At 39.4% G+C, this 16276-nt stretch overlaps 1 protein-coding gene across 1 annotated transcript; it reads right to left on the bottom strand.

Moving 5' to 3' along the window:
* Positions 1-3316: 3316 nt before the first annotated feature.
* Positions 3317-15017, bottom strand: nr5a5 (nuclear receptor subfamily 5, group A, member 5). Its single transcript, XM_063015315.1, has 7 exons — positions 14683-15017; positions 12191-12315; positions 11598-11739; positions 8954-9645; positions 7426-7545; positions 7168-7315; positions 3317-5515 (listed from the first exon to the last, which is right to left on the bottom strand). The coding sequence occupies exons 1-7, from the start codon at positions 14780-14782 to the stop codon at positions 5268-5270; spliced, it is 1575 nt and encodes a 524-aa protein (XP_062871385.1). The 5' UTR covers positions 14783-15017; the 3' UTR covers positions 3317-5267.
* Between the last annotated feature and the right edge of the window lie 1259 nt (positions 15018-16276).

The raw sequence follows: 16276 nt of genomic DNA, 5'->3' as shown, positions 1-16276 counted from the left end.
CTTGCTCTCGAGATTGAAGGGACAGCATCCGTTTTCCTCTCAGTTCCAGTGAGATGACAGTCTTGGGCATCTGTGGGCATACAAGTACCAAGTAGCTAAAGACAGTTTAAAAGGGAAAAGTGGCTTCATATTCAAAAAATGGTCTCATTCTTTTTCTCATATCATCCAATCATTTTCTATTAAAATGTATTTTTATATCTTTTTAGACCAGGTGCCACCACTGATCAAACCAAACTTTTCAATTGCCCAACCTCTCACAAGAACTCACAAAAGTATGTATAATTAGTAAGCAATTTTTTAGGGCTTAATAACAATTTTGTAGTCCTTATCAGCTTTTATTTACAAACAAATAACCTCCTGTGACGAGACAGATTTAGATAAATTGTCTAAATAGTTAACTAAAAAACAAGTGTTAAATGATGGAACTAGGGTGGAGACGTTTGTTCATTATCATTTAACAAAAAACAATCACCTTAAACATCAAGACTATTTAGCATGTGTTGAGTTGGTGACATGGGCTTGTTTTCAGCCACAGACCCTGAGAAACTTCCAGTTATAGAGACAACAATGAACTCCTCTTTATACCAGAATATTCTTGAGACAAATGTAAAGCCATCCATCCATTGACCAAAAGGTCAATGGGTGTAAGATGAATTCCAAGACCTAGAAACATGTTTGGGATTATCAGCCAGAAGTTACAAACTTAATGGCACAGCTGTAAACCTGCCTGGCTGTACAAGAAAGCCCAAAATGGAGTCCAGAGGCCTTAGCAGGACAATGAAGAGCAAATTTGTTTTACTGCAGAAGACTTATAGAATGACCTGATAAAGACTGGAACATACCTGTATGTGTCAGTGACAACCATAAGAAGATCACTTAACAAGCAAGGACATTTTGGCTGGAATCCATGATGCACACCACTCTTGACCAAGAAGCACAGAAAGAGTAAACTTAAATATGACAGAGGGCATTTGTATAGGGCTGCAGAGTTCTGGGACACAGTTCTTTGGAATGACTAATCAAAATTGTTCGGCCGTATGGATCAGTGGATTGTGTAGTGAAATCTGTTCATTTTTTGTTGTTATGTGAGGTTGAATTGTTTGTTTATAGAAGTTGATGAGGACAACATAGTTATTATTTAGGCCTGATAATTAAGAACATTAAATTGTATATGCAGTGAGCACGATTTCCTAATGCTCTGAACTGTTTCTCTGTTCTCTTTTTAGTGAATCTTAAACTGAAAAATATTCTGTTCTGTGGTTTTTTTGTGGTGTTTTTTCCCAACACAACACTGCTTTTAATACAGGCAGTGCATTCTAGGTATAGATTTAAACTAGATATCATTTGGCCAGTCAACGTTTGATATCTCTCATTCTTTTTTTTTTCTATTTTATTTATGCATTTTCTGTTTATTTCATATCCTGTTGGGGGGATCCCTGATTGCAGTCGAGATGGGTATTATGCTACTCATGCCTCCTCTGACCCACGCGCAGCCCTTAGCGGAATCCTTTTTCACCTATGCATTCTGCTCAGACGCTTCTATCTGCTAATCAGGGCCTTGCACAGCGTTTGAATACCCCAACAACATAGTCCACTCATCCTGCCCTGCAGGGACTGCCAATTATGCCGGTGCATAATTGCTGACTGATGGCAACACCGAGTTTCGAACCGAGGAGTTTAGAATCTCGGTGCTGGTGTGCTAGTGGAATATCCCACTGCAGACTTCTCATTCTTAACAGGTGTGTACTGATGATTCATTAGAGCTGACAATATTCATACTAGCATTTGTTTCCTTTATCTGTGACAATAGTTAGAAGTATCTGGAGTCAACTTATGTATTTCAATTAATATGTAAAATAGATTACATGGGGAGGAGGAGGCAAAACATCTTTCCTTATTTAGTTATTTCATCTCATTTCAGTGTTTAGATTATTTCTCTTTTCTGTATTATTGTTTTAATGTAAAAATAAGAATAGAGAAGTGTGTATGTATGTGTTGCACTTGCAGCTTAAGCAACCAAACATCCCACCAAACACAACCCAGGATCATAGGTATGTATGGGTTATAAATCTACATGATTGGCTAATATAGGCTTTATAAGTCTATTAGCAAGTCTAGTAACATAGGGTGACCATACATAATCTTTTTTCCCGGACATGTCCTCTTTTTTGGACCTAAAAACTGCGTCCGGTCCTGATTTCAAAATCATCAAAAATGGCCGGTATTCGGCTTTTGTAGTCTGTGTGCACTAATCTTTGTGTGTTTTTGCATAGATTTTACCAATATCTTTAGGTCCCACCTCCTCACACTTGTCTTAAAAATGCCCAAGTGCAAATGAAAATTCCAAGATGAATTGCAGAAAAAAAATGTGTGTTTTCGTCTTGGTCTGGATCCTGGGAGCAGAATGCATGACCTGCGAAGTGTCCAATACAGGTGCAAGTTCAGCAAAACAAAAAACTGCAGCTAAAGGAGAGAGTTCATTAGGTGAATGAACTATTTTGTGAGGTCGGGTAAAACAGAAGATGATTTTACTGCTGCTGAGGGGTTTTTTGCATTTCACACCACAAAGCATCACAACAGTTACTGATCAATGGACTGCACGCCTGCCTTGTTAAAAAATATTTCCCTGATTCTGAAACAACATAAACATTTCAAAATGCAAGTACTAAGATTGAGGTTATTGTCTGCCACATTCTGGTGAAATAGCTCTATGGACTGTTTTATTTGTTGTTTTTATTGTTTAGGGCCAAATGCTGAATGGCAGGGAACACAGGCATTTGTTAGTTTCTTTATTAAAGTTCAAGAACATAGTTGAATTATTGATTCATTTCTCAAATATTTAAACCCCTTCCCCAACCCTCGGAACTAAACCCTCCACCCAGTGCAGGTGTCCATTTGCCCCATGCTGCCGTCTTACCACAAGTGTCTTCTTTTTCATGAACCAAAATATAGTCACCCTAGGTAACACCTGAAATTGAATGGCTTCCAATATGTCTGCGCATAAGCTCAAATTAATAATATTTGCACATGACATACCTTCCACACAAATGCCTTAAAGTGACATGACTATAAATACAAAATGCCCCAGATTAGCAGATATTGGCTTCAGACTGTGTTTTTATTAGCACATGCCCAGTAAACAAGTGACCCACTAGGCTTCTGCAATGCCATCCATCAGGGTTGTTAAAAACAGCCCTTCAGTTGGCACAGCTGCCATGTCCTGTATAAGTAACTGGCTAGGCTCTGGTTGCATTATATGGTTGTATTTTATTTTAGTAGCCAATGGCACACATGCTCATGTGACATCACCACAGACTTTTTCCTTTGACTCCTCCAGCTTTTTATTTATATATTTAGATGTTTTATACTCTACTTACACCTTACACAGTGGTTATATTCACAACAGGAATGGTGGGTAATTCTCATCTTTCATTCAACAGTCCTTGTCAAATGTTATTATATGTTGTTTTTTAGATGCCCTCTTTTTGACCAATATACTGTATATATGATTTGGTTACAATATATTGACATTGTTTAGCTTTTAAATTAACATATTCGTTATTAGCTATGCTAGCCATGCTGGCTATGCTAGCTTTTGTTAAGTGTACACTATATGACGAAACAGCTGTTCATAAGCTTGTTAGTCACTTATACATATTGTATAACAGCTTCTACTTTTCTAAGAAAGAAATACATACTGAAGTGTATCTGTGGATTTTTGCCACAGCATTTTGTTGACAAAAGACAAGGTTTGTCTTGCAGTCAGAGTTCCAGTTTATTCCAAATCTTTTTAAGTGGGTTGAGGTCAGTGCTCTGTGCAGGCTACTGGAGTTTCTCCACACTTGTCAAATTATGTCCCAATCCACCTTACTTTGTGTACCTTGTACAGTCATGGTGAAACAGAAAAGGGCCTTCCCAAAACGGTTACCACAAAGTTATAAAATTCATTTTATACACCTGTTAGCATTGGGTAGGATTAAAATCCTTTAAAAAACGTAAAACTTTAAGATTGGAAGGGGTGTCCACATCCTTTTAGCCATATAGATTACTTCATTGAGAGGTGTGACTTTAATGTAAGGAAACATTCAATTGTAAACACTAAATACCTCAGTATAGTGCTTTTTATAGTTTTTCTAAATTTGCTTCTGGGATTCATAAACACAACAGGTGATTTTAACAATACTGCCTGAGTTGTAGATACTTTCGAAGTCAAAAGTTTACATACACTTGACAGAGACATGCATATTATGGGAAATGTTAATGAGTCCAGCAACTGTTCCTTTTCTGTGGCTGCAATATAAAAAAAAACATGGGAAAATAAATACCATTTTGATTTTTTGAATATATGCTGAATTAAGCCATTGAACCTTCTTTTCTACATGGTAGCCATGGGTGACAGTGCTGTTCTAGCACCTTCTGTTTTAGGGTAGACCTGCTTTTTGTTGGTCCTAAAATTACATCTGACCATCTTACTTAATCGGTTTCCTCTCAGCCTAAGGTAACCATTTGGGGTTTCTTTATAGACTTTAGAAAAAGTTGTTCTGTATTATTTTTATCATGTACAGATTTTTATGTGCATTTAATATGTATTTCTATCATTCAGTACCATTATAAGTTCTTAAGAAATATAGAATACATGTCTCCTACAAGTGCATTTATACTTTTGACATAGACTTTGTTTTAGTTAGTTGTTGATGTGAACTCTTTAGAGCAGACATGTCAAACTCAGTGCCCACAGGCCACATCTGGCCCGATTTACAATTATTTCTGTATATAGGACACACACCGCTAATACTACAAGTCCCAGAATGCACTGCAAAAAGACCTGCAAGCCCAGCTGTACTTTTCCCCCACTCTGTTGCACATTCATCCGAGGTCAGAAGTCACCAGGACAAATATAAGCACAAAGACAGACAGCAGGCTCGAAGAGGTGCCAAACATCTGGCTCTAGCACATACATAAAAGAAGAATGTAGTCTACCTAAATATATATATTTTTTTTACTTTATCCAACATCCTGCTGATCATGTTTAATAAATGTTGACCCTGTTTGGCTCTCGATAAATCACGGCTTTTAAATGAGTGAGCTTGACACATCTGCTTTAGAGTCACGGATGGTACAGTAAGATAATTTTTAAAAGTTGTCCATTTTAAAAATGAAAACAATTCCCAGAGCACACTGTTAAACATACAACATAAAGGAAAGGTGCAAAATGGTCTTCCTTTTATCCGGTGAACAGAGGGAGGTTTATTATTCACAGCTGTGTATCAGGTGTGTTTGGCATGCAGCATCTCAGTGAGCAGGGAGTTGCAAGGCAGGTCACCCAGCAAGTGGCGCTGATACAAGTACTCCTCTACCTGCAGGCTGATGCTGCGCACTTCAGGTAGCCGTAGCAGCAGCTGTCCAAATGTATCCGAATGACCTGGGTGAGTGTGCATGGTGTGGTCCATCAGAGCCCTGTTCACTCTCTCCTGAGTGCACTCCACCTGCCTGCGGTCTTGCACTGCCTTTACATCTGTACATCACACATATTCAAACGCATATATTATAGGTCTGGATGTTTAATAATCCATTGATTATTTAATTCAGTGACCACTTAAGCTTGATTATGGCCCCAGAGCCATCTGAAAACACTAAGATGCACAAAGGTGGAGATATTAATGTACTTGCAAGCTAATTAAAAAGGCATACAGTAATTCAAAGAATTTCATTCCAGAGCATTCAATTTAATTAAAGGCAGGAAACACCCTGGACAGGTTGCCATCCATCACAGGTTAAAAACAAACACATACATTCACACTTAGGGCAATTTAGTAGCTCCAGTTAACCTAACAGGGCAGCACGGTGGCTCGGTGGGTAGCACTGTCGCCTCACAGCAAGAAGGTCCTGGGTTCGATCCCCAGGCGGGGTGGTTTGGGTCCTTTCTGTGCAGAGTTTGCATGTTCTCCCCATGTCTGCATGGGTTTCCTCCCACAGTCCAAAACATGCAGTCAGGTTAATTGGAGACATTGAATTGCCCTATAGGTGAATGGGTGTGTGTGTGTGTGTGTGTGCCTGGCATACTCCACACAGAGTATGGACCCAGGCGGGCCAGCCGGGAGATATAATCCCTTCAGCGCATCTTGGGTCTACCCTGGGGCCTCTTCCCTGTTGGCCGTGCTTGGTATACCTCCACCTCTACTCTTCTTCACACAAAGGAGCAGCAGTTTTACTCTGAGCTCCTTCCCTATCGCTCCTTAATAACGGAGAGTATGCCCAGCAACCTACTGGAGAAAAATCATACCGGCAGCTTGTATCTGCGATTTCATTCTTTTGGTCATTATCAAAAAGTGCTTGACCATAGGGGAGGGTGGGGACATAAATCCACGGGTAAATTGATTAAAATGTTCTTTCACACACATAGACTAATTTTAGTAGCTCCAATTAACCTGACCGCATGCCTTTGGATACGGGAGGAAACCGGAGCTTCCAGTGGAAACCCACGCAGACATGGGGAGAACATGCAAACTTCACACAGAAAGGACCCAGACCTATCTACCTGGGAATCAAACCCAGGACCTTTTTGCTGTGAATCGACAGTGCTACCCACCAAGCCAGCATGCCCCACAAGTATGACATTTACAGAGACATAATCAATGATAGTGAGCTTTGTCTATTTTTCATGATGAAGTAAGAACATTTTATCTGATCTACACTAAAGTTATTGTTTTTAAAAGCAGTGTTATAATTTTTTAACATTTAACACAAACTACAATCAAATATAATGATGCTCAAACGCTTTTAAAATGTATTTTTTGTACAAAGGTTTATATAGGCAAAACATTTAATACTGCCACCACTAAAAAAACCCTAAACGGTAATGATTCCTGTGTGTGTGGTTACTACTTTTTACTCATGTCTAAGTGGGTTATCCTACCCTCCAAAAACATGTAAAAACAAATTAGGCCATGTTAAATTGAAGGATTTGCCACTGTAAATCCCCAGAGGCTAAGTGTAAATTAGTATGATACCCTGTCCAGGATGGGTTCCTGCCTTACTGTTCTCAGGATAGACTCTGGATGTACCACAAGCCTTAACAGCATAATCAGTGCAACTTAGTGTAACACCGCTATAAACAGTGCTTTAAGTAACAAAAGCAGCATGTGGTTGCTGTGTAATGACACAAACCTGGGTTAAAGAGGACAAGATATTTAAGACACACAAACTCTTTTCTGTCCAGCGGAAGAGTCCTAAGCTTGGACACAAGGTCTTGTGCCCTGGTGACCAGACTACTCAGCACTGTCCCTGCCTGGGAAAGCACTGTTGATACTTCAATCTGCAGAGAGCAAACCACAAAGATGTGTTATTTTTTTTAAATAACTTTTAATGCACTCTGGACCTATGAGATAAAAGGTATTGGTATAAGATTCAAGTTAGAGTGTTTACCTGTTGCCCTGTGACTAGGTAGATGCAACCATCTATGCCATAATGTACTTGACGACACAGGTGATCCAGAACCAGCAGTTCACTCCAGCAGCTCTGTAGCAGCACCATCTGATCTTCTACCTGAAAGACATCACACACTGTAACATACCAGGTATTTCTGTGTTTGGTTCTTACTGACTAGAGTATAGACTCTTTAGTATTATGATTTGTATTGGCAGACTGGGCCTAAAGTCATGGTCCATGACCATTTTCTCCCAATTCTATAATTCTATAATTACATCTGACCATGCGAACAGTTGTTTTTTTTCCCACTGTTTCAATAAACTTTTTGTTACTGCAGTCAGACAGTTATATAAATGTGTATGGACAGGAGAGGTCACCAGCTATAATCAATAATAATCAATAACAAGGCTATGCCTCAAAGTTAAGTGACCGAAATCCATCCAATTATTAATTTAAGTTGTCTTGTATATATAAGATGGCAGCAGATTTTGTCATTATTGAAAGCGGGATATTTCGCTAGCACACCAGCGCCGAGATTCTGAACACCATGGTTCGAAACATGGGGTGGAGTGGGGTCTTCAAATGCTGTGTAAGAACCCTGATTGGTGGATAGAGGCGTCTGTGCAGAGTGCATGGGTGGAAAAAGGTTCTGTTAAGAACTGTGCACAGGTTGGAGGAGGCAGGAGCAGCAATATACCCTCCTCAACTGCAAAAAATCGGGAATCCCCCAGGAGTGGAAGACAAATTGACGCTAAATTGGGAGAAAAAATGGGAGAAAAACGCATAAAATATAAAAGTATGTTTCATTCATACACTCAGACAAATAAGTTATTAGTCAAGACATACATGTTGCAGCCGCTCAGGTGGTGCAGCGGTAAAGTATGCTAGCGCACCAGAGTTGGGGTTTCGAATACATCGTATCGAATCTCAGCTCTGCCTTCCGACTGGGCTGGGCGGATGCATAAACAAAGATTAGCTGTTGTTCATAGGGTTAGGGGTAAAAAGTCGGATCATGGGTCCTCATAACTGGTGCAACTGTGGCCCCTGCTGGCTGACTGATGGCGCCTGCACAAGGCTGAGGAATAATGCAGATGGGGGTGTGGCCCTCCGTACACAGTGCCTGTCGGTGTATAAACTCGACTCGTGCAGGTGAAAAATGCAGTCTGTACTGACTGTACGTGCTGGAGGGGGCGTATGTTAGTTGAGAGGCGTCCTCAGTCAGCAGTGCAGGGTCGAATCAGTATAGAGGACGCAATCAGGGTAATTGGACACGACTAGATTAGGGGAGAAAATTGGGGGAAAAAGTGGGAAAAATAGAAAAAAAAAAGACATGTTGCTTCAAGTGTATGTATACAGCATGTTATAAGCATTAATATAAAAACAAAATTAGATGCTAATGTGGTTCTTTTTGGGGAAAAGAGCTGACTGGTGTTACTGCTAAACATTTTTGAAGAAACGTCATAAATATTTTACAAATCATGTTATAATACGTAACTCATGTATCTGTGTGTATTTACTTTTCTACCTTGAGTTCCTTAAACAGTGTACTGTTGCGTGCCCATTCCACCAGCCCGAACAAAGTCTGGTCAGCCATTTTGCACATGATGCTGAAGGTATTGAGACGGTCGTGTTTTCCGCGACTGGCCTGCTCTCTTCGCAGGCTGGCCACCACTCGTGCACATATCTGTGATTCATCTGGCTCTCCCTGCAGCAGCTCGCTCAGGAAGCATGTGCTAGATGAAGGGAGGTCAGAGGTTAGGGTAGTAGAAGGGGTCGGTGTCGGGGCAGAACACTGCGTTGGAGTGGACGCTGGAGTTGAGGCCAGCATGTGTGTGGAAGTGTGTTTAAGTACAGTGGAAATAGTGCATGGTGCAGCGGGGTAAGGGTTGAATGGCATCTCTTCTTTTTTTTGAGGGTAACCATGAAAGCTGGGGTGGTAAAGTCCACTGTATTGGAGCGGTGGAGGGATTAGTGCTCTTTGAAAAATCTGTGATTGGTGGAAGGACTCAGGGCCAAATGGAGCTGGGTAAGTACTCGACAGAGAATGAACGTCATGTGGTAAGGCAGGCAAAGGTGCTTGTGATGTTTCCAGTTTGGTCCTGTTGGGAATGGTGTTTGCTTGGTGGTATCCTCCTCTCTGCTGTTTCAGCTGCCTGTCCCTGCGATACAGAGGGCCAAATTTGTTTCGTCCGCCCCTCATTCGGTCTGCTCGCACAGCTGTTAACATTTTAATACGAACAGTTACATCACACCAGTGTAAATCAGAGATGATTAAGGCATGTTCTAAAGATGGCTTGGTAATTAAATGCTAGTCATTATTGGTCCAAAATTTGATTATTAACTCAACTTCTGGGGGGCCTGGTGGGTCATGAGACCTTCTGCTTCTAGCCATAGACTACAACATATCTTACAATGAGTAAATTTTTAGTTAATATTTGACACAAACACTCTCAGAGATCGAATGCAGGCAATACTGGCTAAAGGATAAAGTGGGCCTCAATCACAGCTAAAATTAGCAAATTTCAAAATACAGAAAGTCCTTATCTCAAGGAACCTACATTGAGTGTCCCAGTTTGAGCGGTCTCAGTTTAACAGGCTGGAAAGAAACTATTTTTTAAAGCTGCTGAATTTTATTCTAAATTGCTAGAAACACTATATGAACAGGGTTATGTGGGCAGCCACCCTAATTAAAATTCACATGTTTAAGCCACACCCACAGTCAACAAGTGTATACACTCACGCACTCACTTTCTAAGCCGCTTATCCTAATCAGGGTGATGGGGGGTGCTGGCCGAGCTCTCAATGGATGCAATTGCAGAGCAGACACACAAACCTTGACTGCATGTCTTTGGACTGTGGGAGGAAACCGGAGCTCCCACGCAGACACATGGGAGAACATGCAAACTCCACACAGAAAGGACCCAGATCGCTCCACCTGGGAATCAAATCCAGGACCTTCTTGCTGTGAGGCAACAGTGCTATTCATCAAGTCACCGTGCAGCCCAGGTGTATACAATTATATGAAAATCAGTTATATACTTCCAACTTGCATGACAAACATTTTAGGAAAAGCCTTTTAATATGATCTAGACAAGTGGTTCTTGTGTGTATAGACCAATTGTTCTTAATTGTTTTTGAATAGTGAAGTTTCTTTTGTAAATATGGGTAAAGCTTTTGCAATTAAATGTATTTTTCCCCACAGAAAACCTGCTTTATTTTAGACCATAGTTCCCTAAGCCTTTACATTAAATAATGAGATTTATTATGCAACCATTGTGTTTTAAAGACATTAAACAGCATAAATCCCTGTTGTCCAGACCAATGTTTTTTACTAGTGGATTTTAACCAACAGCTTGTCTAACAAACAGGCAAAGTGTGGGTGGAAATGCTTTTGTGCTTGAACCTAATAATGAACAAAAGTCAACCCTGGAGCAAGACCAATAGAGAACCACTGGTATATAATAGTCTTGACCAAAATTAAGCCAATGTGGCATACCTGGAATGTAGAATTGTGGAAACTGTTGTGCAAGAAGGTCCTGGGTTCGATCCCCAGGTGGGGTGGTCTGGGTCCCTTCTGTGGGGAGTTTGCATGTTTCTTGCCATGTCTGCGTGGGTTTACTCCGGGTGCTCCGGTTTCCTCCCACAGTCCAAAGACATGCAAGTGAGGTGAATTGGAGATACAAATTGTCCATGATTGTGTAAATGGTGAATCTTGTGTAACAAGTAACTACCTGTCCTGTCATGAATGTAATCAAAGAGTGTAAAACATGACGTTAAAATCCTAATTAACAAACAAACATAGGAAACTGCTGTAGTACATGTATAGATATTTTATCTATCTACTATCCTCTTGTGAACTAACTGTACTTTTACGTAGTCATTTTTCCCCCACTTGTATATCTCTGCCACCAAATCTGCTATTGCGTATTTTATGGACTTAAAGATAAGTGCAGTTAACTTATCTGTAAGAGAGTGCAGTATTACTTAACTCTCACTAGCACGTTTATCTTCATATTCGAATGTTGAAAGCAAAGGCAACTTATTATTGCAGATTTAAGCAAGATGTAAATAATGATAACCTGGTTTATTGATGAAACAGAATATTTGAGCTAAATGTTAATGTATTTACACATACTTGCTGTGTACGTGTGTGTGTTGGTGGCACGTACCCTCTCTCTTCATGCCAACTGCCAGGCACTTCTGAAAGCGGCAGTAAGGGCATCTCTTCCTCTGTGCTGGGTCCATAGGGCAGCTTTGTCTTTCTGTGCAGGAGTAATGCTTTTTATTCTGTACTGATCGCTTAAAGAAGCCCTGCAACAAGAGAATGGGACAAAATGTAAAAAGAAAATTCTTGATTTGTTAACTGGTTTACAAGTATTTAACTGAAAACATCATAAAAAGTTTTAACTTATTAATTTAATTAATTTTGTACATTTACTGATGTTATTTATGCAGTGGAGTATTAACAAATGGCTTAATTTTTAGGAGCAGGGATGATACAAAGTTTACCCTTGGAAAAAAAAACTGTTTAGGTAAACAGTACAAGAGCAGTCTTTCATAATGTAGACTGGCAAGAAAGTCCTTCAGACAGCGCATTTACATTTACGGCATTTAGCAGACGCCTTTTTCCAAAGCGAAAATGTTTGCAATTTAAATTACGGATCCACCAAAATCCCAAAACCTTACCTGTATGGGGTGTGATAAGGTTTGGATCTTGTGTATTTAATGTGTGTGTTTGTGTGTGATTGCGTGTCAGACTTGCCTTGCAGCTTTCACAAGTGAGCAGTCCATAATGATATCCTGACACTCGGTCACCACACACAGGACAACCTTCCTCCTGCTCTGATGGAACTTCAAGGTCAGGCTTCAGCTCACCACAAGACATTACTATCAAAATGAGTAAACAGGGTAAATCTCTAATCTTTTACATTTATAGGATTAAGCAGATACTCCAAAGTAACCTTAGGAAGTGCTTTTGTATTTTACTAAATACATTTTTCCAGTTGTCTCTAAAACAGTCAAGTTTTTAGTATGAAACATGAAACACGGAGGCACTGCTGAAAGGTGGGTCTAAAAGTGTGTGATGTACAGGTCCATTTTTGGCAATGTAGGCAAGCACTATTGTTTTAAATCTGAGCAGCTACAGAAAGTGGAAGGAATGCAGGAGTGCATTAATGTGGCAATGCGTGAGTAGATAAAAAAAACAGGCATATGGCATTTTGAATTATGATGGTGAACACGAGAAGACCTGTCATAAGAAAGTTGCAGCCATCCAGTCTTAAATTAAAAATAGACTGGACAAACATTTAATTGGGTTCCATGAGGAATATGAAACCTACAGTACATGATTGAGTCAGGTTAGCAACATGAGCCAACAAAAATTACATTATATTATTATATATATAATGTTGCTGTCATGACCTGACATCTATTATGTCTACCAGACATGGAAGGTAATGTGAACTAAGGAGATGAGAACTAAGCATTTGAAGGAGAAATCTTTCCTAGAGTTAGAATGAACCAGCATCAATCAGTTTATTCTCGCACGCATGTACGCTCAGAGCCTATCCCGGAAACACTGAGTGCAAAGTGGTAATACACCCTGGACAATCCATCCATAATCAATCACAAAATAACTCCCCAAAATCCACATGGGCAGCAATTTCTGTCATTGTACAATAGAGGGAAACAAGTATCCAGTAATTTAGAGGTTTCATGTTCTTTCATGATCCTCTCTTAGGTAGTTTTGTCTACTAATGGCCCTTAATATAAAAAAATTCAGACCCTATGCTATGACACTTGAAAATGTGTATTTGCTTTGTCCTCAAGATGTGTCTAGAATTTAATATGTGTCTACCTGTTGCATTTTGAATTGACTGGCATGCGTCAAGCCAAATTGGGCCTGGGCAAGAAAATTTCTAAAATCTATAAGATCATAATAATATTTATAATGCAGTGTCATTCAGTGGAGGGTGTACCAGGCAAAAGCTGAAATTATACTGTTGTAAAAAATCTCTGGTTTTCACACAGTCGTATGCTTAGTTTCCCGCTAATATACTGTAATTTATAGCGTTGTGGGTACCACACATTTTTGTGTACTACACACCTGGGTGTAATCCCACATTTGATTACAATCTGTGTGGGTTTTAGCATGTTCTCCCATTTAAAAAACATACCAGTAGGTAGGGTGGCAAAACAAATGTTGCCTTGGTGTGGTGCTCTGTAATAGACTGGGAAAACAGGGTACAGGGTGTAAACCCACCTTGTGCCCAGTGTTTTCGGTAATTACAAAGGATATTTTATTTTTTTAATTAGAAACTATATCAGATTTATCAAACTATCAAATGCTCCCATCTCTACCCTACCACACAAGAAATTTTATTCCTGAATTACTTCTTTGGCTCACTCTGCTTATGGAGCACCTCAGTCAGCGCAACACTTCGGATCATGTAAAACCATGTGAGTGCAGTTTAGTCTTGTATTACTGAGATTAATTTTTGTTTTGTTCTGGCCAAATATTACTTTTTGTTTTTTGTTTTTTACTAAAGGTGCAACTATAGTTTATCTTTACAACATTTTCCAAGCTTTGCAATGAATATATTCAATTATTTTAATATTCTAGCTAAACTAGAGTTTAATCCCACAATTTTTCTCAGAAACCTTCAGCAGGACGGCCAAACATGGACACTTTTTTCTGTCAATACTGTTATATTAATCTTTACTAAAATAAAAATATAATAGTCCAGGACATGACCACAATGATTTTGCATGGAATATGTTATATTTGGTAACATGGGCAATCTTTTAAATAGTCATAATGACTTCTTAGGACATTTTACACAAGGCCAACTTTTGTTATAATAAAAATCAGTCAGAAACTCTTTCCAAAAAACATATTTACATTATAGAACCCCCTAAAATACTGAATAGTTGTAACATTTAAAAAGTTGTTAAAAATCAATTGTATTTTTTCCTGTGTAACATTAAAGTCTTGCTTTAGACTTTATTTTAAGTTTATATCTAAAGTCTGTTTACAAAGAAATAATGAAGTGAATAAGTTTAGCACCCGTTTTGCAGCATAATGGTATGTATAAATTGCAGGCCACCTATAAATGTATTCTAAGTGAGAAACAGTGGGCCAGATAAAATCTATCTGCAGGCTGCATTTAGCCCTGGGCCGGACTTTGTACATGTCTGGCTTCATTTTTTATCTAATGCCATAGCAGCTGGTTACAGGGATATATGTGTACTTACATGGTGATGATCCATCCTGTGTTGGCAGGTCCTGAGAGCTTCCGGTGGAATGTACGATTGAAAGCTGAGGGGTTTCTGGGTAATACCCTGAAGTATCCATAGTCCTGAAGAGAGAAGGATTCTGGGTCACCAAGCATAGATGCCCCAGGGACAGGAGAGTGGGACAGGGTAAGGTGAGTGCAGGACAGCTGGTGCTGTGTGGAGGCCCACTGAAGAACTTTGTACCATGTTGTGTAATAAACCTGCCTCTGGCACACCTTCATGGCCTACAAAGAAACCTCACACTTGACGTGAGTATAGTCATCCATGGTGGAGTTTTACTGTCTGTACAGGTAAAGTTCATACACACACACATGCTGTAGAATTAACTATTGTTATAAATATTATGATAATCCACCATCCTAAATTCACACATTCACCTGTTTCTTATCAGAGAGTCAAACATTAAAGGCTACTGTATTGTTTTTGTATGGATTATTATTTTTTTTTTTTCTTCTTCTTCTTTTTTTCCAATTAAACAAACTGCATAGACCAAAACGTAAGTCATACAGACATGAGTTGCTTGGTTCCTACAGGTATTAAAGTACTTCCCACTACTCGGACGCTCAAGCCTGATTGGCCTGATAGTGGCGCCATAGCATAGCGTCAAACTTTAAGGTCCATATCTCCTACCCCATATGACGTAGATACAAAATGATTGTTTTTCCACTGATTACTTGTCTAACGCCCTATGAAAAAGCCTCAAGATCCTTGTTGCTCCACCCACTTGATTTTTAGCTCATTTGCAAAGGATCCCTGAGAACTTAAACCTGCCAAGCATAAAGCAGACATTTACTTCTCTAACTCATGAAACTTCAGAGGCACAAAACATAGGATGTTTATAGGCTATGGCAAAAATATAGTGTATATTACGGTATAATTTATAATATGGTGTACTAGGTGGCGCTATAACATGTAATATAATATTAAGCAAACAAACACTACCAGATTAATATGAAATTTGGCGTAGTACTTCTGTGTCCTATCCTCCTTCAGGAATTGTCCCATATTCATGTATTGACACAAGACACATTTGGCTAATTTGTGCCTGGACCCTGGACATCACTGCTTGCAGCTATTTTTTGTATTTGTTTTAGTGTAGCTGCTGTATTAAAGCATTTGTAGATTGTGTTGTAATAATTTTCTTTTGTTTAATAAAAAGTCATGTCACACTCTGGGATACATTTAACACTGTTGTACAAAACAGGGGAAAGAGCAGGTATTATTTAGGTGGTGGATGATTCTCAGCACTGCAGTGACACTGACATGGTGATGGTGTGTTAGTGTGTGTTGTCCACTCTATCAGACACTCCTACCTAGTGCTGAGAATGATCCACCACCCAAATAATACCTACTCTGTGGTGGTCCTGTTGGGGTCCTGACCATTGAAAAACAGAGTAAAAGGATGTAGAGAAACAGCTGGTACAGCCAGTAATTGTAGAACTGCAAAGTGCTTTTATACGGTAAGTGGAGCTGATAAAATGAACAGTATGTGTAGACACAAGGAGGTGGTTTTAGTGTTATGGCTGATCGGTGTATATATGTTATTAAAATT

This window comes from Trichomycterus rosablanca, chromosome 2 (genome assembly GCF_030014385.1).
Source record: "Trichomycterus rosablanca isolate fTriRos1 chromosome 2, fTriRos1.hap1, whole genome shotgun sequence".
NCBI classification, from domain to species: Eukaryota; Metazoa; Chordata; class Actinopteri; order Siluriformes; family Trichomycteridae; genus Trichomycterus; species Trichomycterus rosablanca.
The sequence above is the reverse complement of the archived record's forward strand: the minus strand, read 5'-3'. Positions and strand labels throughout refer to the sequence as shown.